This window comes from Falco naumanni, chromosome 17 (assembly GCF_017639655.2).
Source record: "Falco naumanni isolate bFalNau1 chromosome 17, bFalNau1.pat, whole genome shotgun sequence".
Taxonomy (NCBI): Eukaryota; Metazoa; Chordata; class Aves; order Falconiformes; family Falconidae; genus Falco; species Falco naumanni.
The window spans coordinates 3873834-3886687 of NC_054070.1; the positions used below are offsets into that span (position 1 = coordinate 3873834).

At 51.7% G+C, this 12854-nt stretch overlaps 1 protein-coding gene across 1 annotated transcript in view; it reads left to right on the forward strand.

The window, feature by feature from the left end:
• ITPR3 (inositol 1,4,5-trisphosphate receptor type 3) overlaps positions 1-12781 on the forward strand; it is a 43874-nt gene extending 31093 nt beyond the window's left edge. The window contains exons 40-58 of the mRNA XM_040616844.1: positions 510-684; positions 767-951; positions 1312-1512; positions 1949-2059; positions 2367-2462; positions 2730-2831; positions 3109-3195; positions 3802-3912; positions 4388-4580; positions 5603-5728; positions 6206-6378; positions 6519-6683; positions 7177-7369; positions 7855-7950; positions 8396-8520; positions 8790-8955; positions 9729-9889; positions 10422-10583; positions 10885-12781. Coding sequence (XP_040472778.1) covers positions 510-684; positions 767-951; positions 1312-1512; positions 1949-2059; positions 2367-2462; positions 2730-2831; positions 3109-3195; positions 3802-3912; positions 4388-4580; positions 5603-5728; positions 6206-6378; positions 6519-6683; positions 7177-7369; positions 7855-7950; positions 8396-8520; positions 8790-8955; positions 9729-9889; positions 10422-10583; positions 10885-10953 — 2697 coding nt within the window. The 3' untranslated portion in view covers positions 10954-12781. The remainder of the gene's footprint in view (positions 1-509; positions 685-766; positions 952-1311; positions 1513-1948; positions 2060-2366; positions 2463-2729; positions 2832-3108; positions 3196-3801; positions 3913-4387; positions 4581-5602; positions 5729-6205; positions 6379-6518; positions 6684-7176; positions 7370-7854; positions 7951-8395; positions 8521-8789; positions 8956-9728; positions 9890-10421; positions 10584-10884) is intronic.
• Positions 12782-12854: the final 73 nt, after the last annotated feature.

Consider the following 12854-nt stretch of genomic DNA (forward strand, 5'->3'; position numbering starts at 1 on the left):
GTTGCATATGTTTGCTGGCCATCCAGAGGAGGAACTGCAGAAATCTGTCTGGCTTTGAGTTTTCCAGTTGGGTGGCTGGATGGAGCTGGAGGGCTGGATGCTGGGGAAGGGGCAGGTTGTTGCAGGTTGTTTCTGGAATAATGCTGATGCCCTCTGCCGGGTATTGCTAAAACGGCCCAGGGCTGCAGCTCCTGGGTCATCTTGAAGCCTTTATCACAGGGAGGTTGAAAAATTGTGTGTGCAAAAAAACCCCAGTGTGGTTCCAGGCTGGGGGTGCTGTGATTGCTGCTGCTCTGTCCCTGCTTAGGGAAAAGGAGAGCACAGTGGCAGGGGACGGTCCACCCCTGTCCATCCAAGAGCGCTGTGATGTCCAGGGCTGTTGTATGGAAGGAAACCTGCTCCCCAGGTTATCTTGGCCAAGGTCTTGAGTGCTGGAGGCTCAGAGGGGCAGGCAGGGACAGTTTGGACCCCGTGGGGGACACCTGAATGACTATCCTCCCTCCTCCCAGAAATCCTTTTACAACCTTATGACGAGCGACAAGAAGTCTGAGAAGTTCTTCAAAGTTTTGCACGACCGAATGAAGAAGGCACAGCAGGAGACCAAGTCTACCGTGTCTGTGAACATGAGTGACATTGGGAACAAGCCCCGTGAGGACAAAGACGAGCCTGACCCTGGCACCAAAGGTACGGGGCCGTGTCCCCTTGGTAGAGCCGATGTCTGTCTCGTTGGATAGCCCGATGCTAACGAGGTTGGGTTGCCCTCTAGGACGAGGAGACACCTTCCTGATGCCTGGCACCCCCTCCCGATACCCGATGGCCGTAGGGTTTCGCAAGGGCCATGACACTGGGGAGCAGGGCCAGAACAACGAAATGGGAGTGACGGTCTTGATCATGGAGCCTATCCTGCGCTTCCTGCAACTGCTCTGTGAGAACCACAACCGGGACCTACAGGTTGGTTATAGGGTGCTGCGAGGGTCTGGGGGCCAGGACAGAGGCCGTGGAACTGGGGTGTAGGATTTTTGCCCCAGTTTTGTCCAAAAAACCCATTGCACCAGCCACTCCGTGCCTCAGTTTCCCCATCTGCAAATGCACCATCCCTTATGGATAACTTGGTATTGTGGAAGGAGCTGCCCATGGCACCACTGTGTCCGTGGGACCGAGTGCTGCTCTCGGAGGTCTGTATGTTACTGGGGTGCCCCAGCCCAGTTCCCCATGGAACTGGGGCTGGAGTGGGTGTCAGGAGGGATCGGGACTGCCCCCTGGACCGGAGCAGTGCCGCTCAGCCCCGTGACGGCAGGCTTTGCTCCACAGAACTTCCTCCGGTGCCAGAACAACAAAACCAACTACAACCTGGTGTGCGAGACGCTGCAGTTCCTCGACATCATGTGCGGCAGCACCACGGGGGGGCTGGGGCTCCTGGGGCTCTACATCAACGAGTACAATGTGGCCCTCATCACCCAGACCCTGGAGACCCTCACCGAGTACTGCCAAGGGCCCTGCCATGAGAACCAGGTATCCCTGTGGTCGTTCCTGGCACGCCTGGGCTGTTCCACCTGTGATCTGGGATGCCCCAGGGAGGATCTGGGGATGCCCCAGGGAGGATCTGGGGGGGATGCGTTGGAAGGCAGCATGGACAGGGCCAGCTTTTGAGTTTAGGCTGTGAACAGGAGCAGGACGTGGGCAGCAGAGGATGCCGGGGTGCACGGGGATGCTGGGTGGGTTATGAGCTACTGCTTGGCTAGATGATACGGTGATGCAAATGAGGGTTAAATAGCAGTGGTGCAAACGGTGCCCTTTCCAGGGAGAGGGGGATCTGGGGATCCTGGGGTGATCGGGCAGGGTCAGTGCTGAGGGCAGGACTCTGTTTCAGACCTGGGCTGTGTTACGGGGTGAAGCAGGGGGGGGACTGGCAGCATCCCTGGGATAACACGTTGCATCGCTCCCCCAGAGCTGCATCGTGACCCATGAGTCCAATGGGATCGACATCATCACAGCCCTCATCCTTAACGACATCAGCCCCCTCTGCAAGTACCGGATGGACCTGGTCCTGCAGCTGAAGGTGGGCAGAGCCTCCGGCTGGGATGTGTGTGCATGTTACTCACTGCGCGGGCTTGCTGGCCTGGCCACGGGGTGTGCTGGGGGTGAGGTGGCCGCTGTAGCGTGGACTGTGCACGCGTCAGGTCCTCGAGTGTGTGAGCACGTGGGCTTGGTGGGTCTGGGCTGGTGCATCACGGCCGTGTGAGGCTCGGATGCCTCTAGCACGGGGGAGTTACAGCTGACGGGGGGCACAGGGGGTCTCTGCCCATCCCGAAGCCCTGGCCAGCAGCAGGGCACAGATCACCTCAGCAAGGGCTTCTCCTCACCAGGATAATGCCTCCAAGCTCCTCTTGGCCCTCATGGAGAGCAGGCACGACAGCGAAAACGCCGAGCGGATCCTCATCAGCCTCCGCCCGCAGGAACTGGTAAAGGCTGACAGTGAAAGACCCCCAGCCTTGCCCCATTGAGCCCCCCCCCAGCCTCCCCCCTGGCCCGTTGCTGGACCTCTTCTGCCTGTGGGTCCTGATGCAGTTTCTGGTTCGCAATCCAATAAAACCATCTCATCTGCCACGCTGCTGGTCACCTTCTGCACAGGCATCCTTACCTAATAGTTTTCCCAGAGCCATTTGTGGCCAGAGAAGGAAAACAAGGTGAGGAGATGGGGAGAATCTTACTGTCCTGCTGCCTTCCAGGTCGACGTGATTAAGAAGGCCTATCTGCAGGAGGAGGAGTGTGAAAATGCTGAGGTTTCCCCCCGGGAAGTTGGCCACAACATTTATATACTGGCGCTGCAGGTACTGAGCTGTGACAGCAGGGTCCCCGCCAGGGTGGGCTCCCTGTGCTGCCCTGGGCTCCCACTCACTGATTTACATATTTTTCTCTATATTTATTTACATTTCCTCCAGCCAGGCTGGCCTCCTTGGGGAAGCACGGCTGGGAAATGTGCTTTTGGCTCCTGAAAAGCCCCCCCCCAGCCTTGCCAGCCATCCCGCTCCCCATGCCCTGCTCCCGTGTTCACTGGTGGCTGCTCACCAGCCTGTGCTCACCTGGTTATCACTGTCCCTCTTCCAGCTGTCCCGACACAACAAGTCTCTGCAGCAGCTCCTGAAGCCGGTGAAGCGAATCCAGGAGGAAGAAGAGGAGGGCATCTCATCCATGGTACGGAGAGGCTGCGGGAACGGAGGCAGAGCCCCTCCAAGCTGCCCTGATCTTGACTGGAGGCTGGAAAGAATCTCCCACCCTTGCTGAGCCACCCTGGGTCTTGCTGTTGAAGATTTGATGGATTTTGGTATTCCCCAGGGGGACTAAAGAAGGAAAGACTTAACAGTGCTCTTGTAGCCAAAACTATAGGGTGACATCCAGCTCACCACAGGCACAGGCTGGTGGCCCTGGTCGGGTGCTGCTTGTGCCTTTCTCCCTTCCCCTGCAGAAAAGGAAGGGCTGAGCCCTTTGCTGTCATTTCTTGCCCATGTACCTTAGATCCCAAATGAGATTCAGCAGTAATATGATTTCCCTGGGGTTTTATGGGCATTGATTTGTAATTTGTGGATTAGCAGCATTTGGATGTAATTATTGCAGGGAATTGAATGTCTGTCACCTCGGGGAGGGCTCCTAACCCTTTAGGAAGGTTTAATTCATTTGCTTTTCCCTGAAAACCTCATCAGCTTTGGTAGATTTTGAGGAACGCTGTTGTCAGTGCAGAGGTAGAGCTGACTCCCCCCGCTGAGGCCACTCTCATCCTCTCTCCCTCTCCCCACATCCCAGCTCAGCCTCAATAACAAGCAGCTGACACAGATGCTGAAGTCGACAGCCCCAGTGCAGGAAGAAGAGGAGGATCCGCTGGCGTATTACGAGAAACACACATCCCAAATTGAGGCAAGACCCGTTAGCTGTTGGGTTGCATGCGCATGCACGTGGTCAGTGAACCCCACATGCTCCCCAGGTGCCTCGTGCCCGGTTATTTTGCCCTATTCCCACCCTTGTGCTGGCAAAAAGCAAATGGGTCTTTTGCTGGAGGCGTTAGCAAAGCTTGTGAGGAGCTGAGGGAACAAGCTGCCTCCTGGACCCTTGCTTTTGCTGCCAGCAGCAGTGGGGATGCAGCCAGTTCAGCAGCCCCATCCTTGCTCGTCAGCATGGATCTCCTGGTGGATACCCAGCTTCCCTCTGGCACAGCCCAGGCTGCCTTTGCCGGGCCGACTTCTAGCGTTCTAGATGAGTGGCTGGTGATATTTGGATCTGGGTGGGGTGGGAGGGAGGAGGGGAAGGCATATCTGGGTCTAGGAGAGAGGAAACCGAAGCGTGGCAGGAGCAGGATCTGACGGCACCCTCCCCTGCGCCCTGCTTCCTGCAGATTGTGCGCCTGGACCGAAGCATGGAGCAGATAATCTTCCCGGTGCCTGGCATCTGCGAGTTCCTCACCAAGGAGACCAAGTACCGGCTCTTCACTACCACAGAGCAGGACGAGCAGGGCAGCAAAGTCAGTGATTTCTTCGACCAGTCATCCTTCCTCCACAACGAGATGGAATGGCAGAAGAAGCTGCGCAGTAAGAGCAAACCAGACCTTCCCAGCGCCGGCTCCTCACGTAGCCCCTGTTGTGAAACTGGGGGGCAGCGTGGAAAGGGCTGCAAACCCTGGCAGCAGCCGGGAGGTCACGTTTCTGGGCTCCTTGTGGCCCTTGCTCTCTGTAGAGCCCAACACACCCAGCAGCTTGCAGGGAGCAGAGGTTAATCAAGATCCCAGGGGTGATTTTCCTCCACGCCTGTTGGTGCAGCTCCTCCGTAGTCTGAAACGCATCTTAGAGCACGTGCCCTGGGATTACGCCTGCAGGTGTTTTCCCCTAGAAAGCCCTCTCTTCATTTGTTTGCAGTTGCCTTCTCCTAGGCCAGAATCTAGAGATGATAAACAAAACTCGTTTCTCTGCACCCTGCAGACCTGCTTAGGTGCTCTCAGGGCTGCATCAGGGCGGAAATCCTGGCGTAAAATAACAGGAGCTCAATAGTCGCGCTATAAATACTGCGATGCAGCTAGTGAGGAGTGCAGCAACTCTGAAAACACTTACAGATCCAGGCAAAACTATCTGAGGAATTCGGCAGGAAACAAGTTTCCAGTATGGGTGGGAAATTGCTGGCTGGGTCTCCTCTGGGACCGAGCACCAGCGCTGGAAACACAAAGACACTGTTGTTTTGAAGAATACAAGCATCGAGGCTGTAGGAGGTGGGTGATGGGGAGGAGGAGGATGAGGATGAAGCTGATCTGATTCCGAGGTGCCAGAGCAGGTCAAAGGGCTGAGAAGCCAAGAATTGTGAGCAGCAGCGTTTTGAGCTTGCAGTCCTATTTCAGCAGATGAGGAGGGAGCTTTTATTAACGTTATTTTTTTTTTTTTTTTTTTTTTTTTTTATTTTATTATTATTATGATTAACATCGCTTCCTTAAGTGGGAGGCAAGGGTCCCTCCGGGCCTGCTAGCTGTACTGAGCCGATCCCTGTGGATGTCTGGGAGGACAAAGCCTTCCCCGGCCAGCGCAAGGTTGCCTGAGGTTTGTGTGTCTGCCTCCTCTCCCTCCAGGCATGCCGCTGATGTACTGGTTCTCCCGCAGAATGACACTCTGGGGAAGCATTTCCTTCAACCTGGCTGTCTTCATCAACATAATCATTGCTTTCTTCTACCCTTACGTTGAAGCCACTTCCATGGGTAAGCACCCCAGCACCTGCAGCTCCTCAAGGTGGAAGAAAAAGCTTCCTGCACAGGCAGACTGGTCCCCTTACCCGCACGCCCCCCACCCTCAGTCTCCTCTTGACTCCTGAAGCCCCCCCCCCCGGTGCTTTCTGCTGGTGCCAGCCCTCCCACTGCTTCCTCCTTAGGGAAAAGTCTTTTCCCCCTGGGCTGCACTTTCTCTGTTTGTAAAATGGGGGGAAGCAGCGACAGAATGCGTACCTGCAAAGCCTCCGTCAGTTAGAGTGGTTTTGAGCTCTCAGATAAAAGACGTTAGGAAAATGCGTTAGTAAGAACGATCTTGGTCCATACCAGTCTTTGCAGCCAAACATAATTTCTCTTTTTCTTCCCACTGATCATCAGCGCGTGAGTTTTTCTGGACAGCAGCACAGTGTCTGACTGGCAGCCCGCACTTCATCTCATGCCGTTTAATTGCTGTGGGTCTTCTCTTCCCAGGAGTGCTGGATTCCCCGCTGATCTCGCTGCTTTTCTGGATGCTGATCTGCTTCTCCATCATGGCCTTGTTCACCAAGCGCTACGGCGTCAGACCGCTCCTCGTGGCGCTGATTTTGCGATCCATTTATTACCTGGGGATCGGACTCACCCTGAACATACTGGGAGCTCTCAATGTAAGTTCTCTGTGCGCTGGAAAAGCAGCGTTAGCAGCCCCTGGCTCAGGAGGCTGCTGTGCATTCATGAAGTGCAGCAAACCCTGTTTCTGGTTGTTCCCCCCCCCCCCCCCCCCCCCCAAATTGTGCTCGTTCCCCAGCTGACCAACAAGATCGTGTTTGTGGTGAGCTTCGTGGGCAATCGTGGGACTTTCATCCGAGGCTACAAGGCCATGATCATGGATGTGGAATTTCTTTACCACGTTGGCTACATCCTGACGAGCGTCCTGGGACTCTTTGTGCACGAACTCTTCTACAGCATCCTGGTACAATACATGCAGATGTTTGGGGCACAGAGGCAGCCTGTGTGCCCTGTTAGAAGCTAGAAGGTTCCTGTGATACCTTCCAGGGGCTGACTGATAACAGCAGTGAGAACAATTCACTGTGTTCTAATCTTTGCGTAGGCTGATCTCTCTGCCTTCCGACAGTACCTATTACTGTCTCTTTCCTGGTCTTTTGCTATCTCTCTTTTTCTAATCTCTACTGTATACTTTATCTGGGTCAGCTGGGAGACAACGTGAGCTGGTGAGGGCAGAGGCAGGGGGCATGTGTCCTATTCTTGGCTTTCCTGCTGTGCATAAGTCACTTCATTCTTCTCTGCCTCCCTACAGTAAGCTGGGAAACTTAAATGCTTGATGTGAAAGTTAGTCAAGGTCTGCTGAGTGATCCAAGATCTCAGGATAAAAAGGGATATATGTAGGCCAGGCATTATCAAGAAAAGCACCCTGCGGCATTTCTTTGCTCCTGGGTCCCTTTCAGCTGTTTGACTTGATCTACCGTGAGGAGACCTTGTTTAACGTCATCAAAAGCGTGACGCGGAACGGGCGCTCCATCCTGCTGACAGCCCTCCTGGCTCTCATCCTCGTCTACCTCTTCTCCATCGTGGGCTTCTTGTTCCTGAAGGATGACTTCATCCTGGAGGTGGACCGGCTGCCGGACAGCAAAGCCAAAGGTGGTTCAGCCCTTGCCCTCGGTAGCTGCGGTGCTCGGGTCCCTTCTGCAGCTGGACCATTGCATGAGACCCGCTCCCTCCCCGCTGCAAAAGCACACGCGTGTCTGTGCATGTGCATGCATCGTGGGTTTTACACCCTTGTGCAAGCTCCTGGTAGTGCTGCTTTTGGGGCTGGCGGAGGAGACAGCCGCCTGTGCCAGCTTAGGGGCTCATGCTGCAGAGAGCAGGGCTCTAGTGCTAGGAGTGATGGCAGAGAAGGGGGTAGGCAGCTACAAAACAAAGTTTTAGCACTGCGGAGGTCTTACTGAAGCTCGAGCTGAAGATTCAAAGCCTAGAAGAGGCCAGGAGAATATGAAGCAACTTGGTTTTGAGGAGCTTGAAAGCTACAAGAAGAGGCAGTTGGAAAAACCACCCGTGACAGCAGCGAAGCGCTTTACTGAGGCAAGGTGATGCTCTGACAAGGCTGCGGTCTCTTTTACTTGCAGATGACCCCTTGGGGATGCAAAGGAACATGGAGACCTTCATGGAGTCATGCAGCAGTGACAAAATTAGCTGCTCTGCTGTGCCTACTGCCTTGGAAGGTAAGCGAGCTCATTAGAAAGGTTGACTCTGTCAGTGGCAGAGTAGGTTGGCTGCCTGGCTTGTCAGCAAGCTCAGAAAAAGCCTAGCTTTTCGAAGATGGAAACAACCAACCCACTTTCTGGCACATATTAGGCAAGAGGCCTGCAAATTTTGCACTGACCCTGGCATAAAAAATAGTGAAGTAGATTCAATTTAGTCATAAAGAAAGTGGGAGCTTCGGGAGCGCTCAGCCAAACACCTCCACAGCAAGAAGCAAGCTGGAGGAGCTGCTGGGAGGTTGCTGGTTGGGAGATCCACAAGGAGCACCTGCTCCCAGGAGGATTTGCCACTGCATCCCTGCAGCAAGACTTGTCCCCACAGCTCTGGACTCTTTGTGATCGTCTAGTACTTCAGCCCTGTCTGTGCTCTGAGTTTTTGCTTTTATTTCCCCCTGTGGTACTCTAGAAACAGATGCTGACCAGTGGGAACGTGCCTGTGACACGCTGCTCATGTGCATCGTCACTGTCCTGAACCATGGGCTGAGGAACGGAGGCGGTGTGGGTGACATTCTGCGGAAGCCATCGAAGGATGTGAGTTTGGGCAGCGCGTGGGATGCCTTTCTTCTACCCGGTCCTGCTGCATTTACCGCTCTGCAGCTGCCCTCCCTCCCTGGAACCTGTAACGCTTCCAGCTCTACGCCCCACACTGTCCTCCGGTGCTTTCCCCCTCTCTTCTCCTGCCGCAGCCTTTATTCCTCCTCACCTGGTGCCCTCAGCCCCTGTAACAAGGCAGCGCGGCTGGAGTTGCTAGAGGAGAGGTGTGCATGGGACAGACGTTTATCCCTTTCCATCCATTACAGGAGTCCTTGTTTCCTGCTCGGGTTGTCTACGACCTGCTCTTCTTCTTCATTGTCATTATTATCGTCCTGAACCTCATCTTTGGGGTCATTATCGACACTTTCGCTGATCTGAGGAGCGAGAAGCAAAAGAAGGAAGAGATCCTGAAGACCACCTGCTTCATATGTGGTGAGTGCTGGGGCCTCACTGGACAGGAATCGCCCCGCAGCTCTTCCTCTCTTCTAAGGCTGAGGGAGGGGAAAAAGTTTCAGCTGGTTTCTGCTTTTCATTTGTTTCGCAGCAAAACTTAAATCTGTTCAGCCATGGGTCACTGCAGCGTGAGGAGGCTTAAACAAGGACACAAACTGAGAGGGGAAATTATCCGTATTGTTCCTTGCCTTCTGTTAATGAGGTGTTAAACTAAACCACCACACTGCAGAGGTCTTGTGGCTGTGCATCTATCGCTCCCGAGACCATCGCTTAGCCAGTGGAAAAAAAGCACCAGATTACTAAAGAAATAAAATACAGAAAATGTTCTGGAATGCTTTCAGTCATCGGAAGGCATCCAAAAAAAAAAAAAAAAAAAAAAAAAAAGGAAAAAAGGAAAAACCCAAAAAATCTGGTTGCTTTTTTCTTAAAAAAACCCAATAAATCTGGCTGCTTTTTTTCTAAAAAGATCCACTGGGTGCATTTTAGATACATAGGCAGGAAGCATAGCTAGCAGTACTTTAAATAGAAGCCTCCTGAATACACAACTGGGTTATTTTCCTCCTGTTCTGGATGCTTGTTATGTGCTAAATGCCAACTAATTATTAAAAGCACTTCTTGAAAGTCACACCTGGGAGAAGATGCAATTATCTGTACTTCCCTTCACATTTGTTTGCTCGCTCACTTCTTACCTTCTCCTCCCCTCCCCATCTCCTCCCTCCACCTTCCTCTCCGCTCTTGCCTGCCTTTCCCAGGCCTGGAAAGGGACAAGTTTGACAACAAGACAGTGTCCTTTGAGGAGCATATTAAATACGAGCACAACATGTGGAACTACTTGTACTTCATAGTGCTGGTGCGAGTGAAGAACAAGACAGATTACACAGGGCCAGAGAGTTACGTGGCACAGATGATAAAGGTACGTGTCCTCTCAGGGCAGCTCTGTTGCTGTTGCAACCTGCCCGCCCCAGGGAAATATCTGAGAACAAGGGGCTTGCCAAAGAAAAATAAGTTTTGAGAAGCAGCTTTTGGAAAATACTTAGTAACGCTGCTTGTGCCTTAGTTCTTCCTTAGCTGGTTATTTCCACTTCGCAATCTCAGCCAACAAGACATTGTCTATTTGATGTTTTGTACTGTGTGTTTAGGGATTAAACCAAGGGCAGAATCGAAGCAGTAGAGAATGGGACTTCAAGGTGTTTTCAAGGCAAGGAGGGAGGGAAAGGAAATTAAGAAAGGAAAAACTTCTGAACTTGAGCCCAGAATGCTGTAAGAAAAAAACCAGAAGTGGGCCATTTGTGGAAAATTTGCAAAGATACAGACAAGACGAGCCTTTGAGAATGTCTTTAATCCCTAAGCACGGCCAGGCTTACTGTCAGGTCCTACCAGGTCTCTTCCCCTTCCCTCCTCCTCATCCCCTCTCCAACTCCCGTTCTCCACGGTCACCTTTCCAGAACAAGAACCTTGACTGGTTCCCCCGGATGCGAGCCATGTCACTGGTCAGCAATGAAGGGGAAGGGGAACAGAATGAGATCCGAAATCTTCAAGACAAACTCAACACAACGATGAAGCTGGTGTCCCATCTCACCTCCCAGCTGAATGAGCTGAAGGAACAGGTACTAGACACTTTTAAAAATAGGAACACCTGGCTGTAGAAACCCGCTGTCCTTACCAAAATAGACACTGATCGCAAGGAACGGGAGGCAGAACCAGACCAAGCTCAGTACAACTTCAGATACAAAGCAAAGGGCTCCTGCAGTTCTTTTTGGGGGGTCATGGACACGTGGGACATGGGCTTTTGCAGAGCTTTTTGGCAGATGCTTAGAGCAGCTGAGTCAGTCCCACGCCTGAGGAGCATGCTAGTGAAAGGAAAGGTGGCCTGGTTTCCTGCCTCACGTGTCCTTGTTTGAACTCTAGATGACAGAGCAACGGAAGCGCAGACAAAGGATGGGGTTTGTGGACGTCCAGAATACCATGAACCACTAAGACACAGAAGCAGCACTGGCTTCACCCACCGAGGGACTGCACATACGTATCAGCTAACAAGGCTGCTAATTCCTGGGTTCCACGCATGGACATCGCTGTCAGAGAGAGCCGGACCATGCAGAAGGGCTTCACAGTCAACATTTTCCTTAGAGCGCTTGTAAGCAATTCAGGAACCAGGGATTGGCCAGGATTCCTCACGATAACCTGGCTCCAGATGTTACTCTAATGCCCTTGTAGGAAGATAAATTATACAGGACTTTCATTCCTCATTGCAATAACTCTTTATTTTGCAAATGTGGAGGGTTGTATCTTCATCTCCATGCGCTACATTCTGATGGCCTCCACCTTGGGTGTAGTGTAACTAGCTGTAGGGCTGCAATATTTAACTTATTCCAAGAGTGGCACTAGTACACGTGGGTCTTTGCAAACCAGCCATCGTATTTGCTGTACCTGCTCCACACTGATCCCTCTCCATTTAAAGAATTCTGTTCATCACTGTGGTGCAGTAAAGACAAGCTGAACTCAAGGAGATGGATTTGTTAATTTAACTCACCAGATGAGGATGAGTATCCAAGCTTGTACTAGTGTGAACTAGTTTTTTGCCTTCTGTGGACCAAGAGTATCTGGGCAGTAGCAGTAGGAGACTGCAGGTTTACAGGAGTTCACTGTGAAAGGGGTGTCCTGTGTTTTAGTTTCATCTCTGGTGTAACGTTCTACTTTTTTTTTTTTTTTTTTTTTTTGTTATTGTTGTTACTTAAGAACTGAAGTGTAAATTGCCTTAACTAAATTAAATACAAAATCATGTTATAATAAAAACTTAAACATGGTAAAGAAAGCTCCCCTCCTGCGCACTCTGCTATGTAATGGGGCGGTCATAAATAGAAACACAGAACAATCCAAGGACATAAAGCCAAACCAGGGCTCTATTACCCAAGGTGCTCCACAACCAATGATCTCTGCTCCAGATGTTAAATGTTAACGTAGCATGATGCTCCAGTCAGAAGATGAAGAATGCTACCATGAAGAGCTACCTTGAACACCAGCCTCCTTTTCTGAAGTTCTGGATTAGAGCCTGCAGCAAAGTTTCAAATTCTTTCACTACTTGCCAGGAAAACACTACAAATACATAAAAAGGAGCAGCTGTTGGTGCTGCCTGGAGCCAAGCTGAGTCCTGGCATCGCTGTGCTCTAGACACTCAGCCTTCCCAAGCCAAGCGGTGCTGTAGCCACCCCGGCTACAGCCCTGTGCCTCTGCCTCCCAAGAACAGACGCTGATGCAAGCATTAAGGCTTTAAAAAGGAATAAAAATAGGCCACAGCAACGGACTAATCACACTTGGAATTTTTTTTATGGCACTATATATACTAACACGGCATTAAAACCTATCTTTATCCCTCAGATATGCAGTAACCCATACGGAGCCTCCTCTTCATGCTGAGGGAAAACTGCACATAGCTAGCTCAACCAGCAACACACCACTGCAGCATCTCATTGAAATCTCAGTTAAACTCTTACACTGCTCCACTGCCACCGTGGTAGTCACCCTCAGTCCTCTCCTGTGTCTTCTCAAAAGGCGATGATTAAAGTTATCCCTCAATTTCCCTGGTACCAGCTCTAACACACAGGAACACAAGCACAGCTGAGCTTTCACATCATCACTACTGCTATCTTCACAAGCAAATTCAAAGCTAACAAGGTTGCACCTACTTGCTCTGTGCATCTCCTGCTTGTTCCAGTTCTTGTCATACACAGGATGAGGTCTAACATCACAAAGTTCTTTCCTCTACACTACATTGCTCCAATACATTTTCAGCACAGATGCATTAAACTATGTCCTAGATTTTCAGGGGAGGAAAAAAAAAAAAAAAAAGAAAGAGGGGGCACAAAATATGAAGAGTGTAA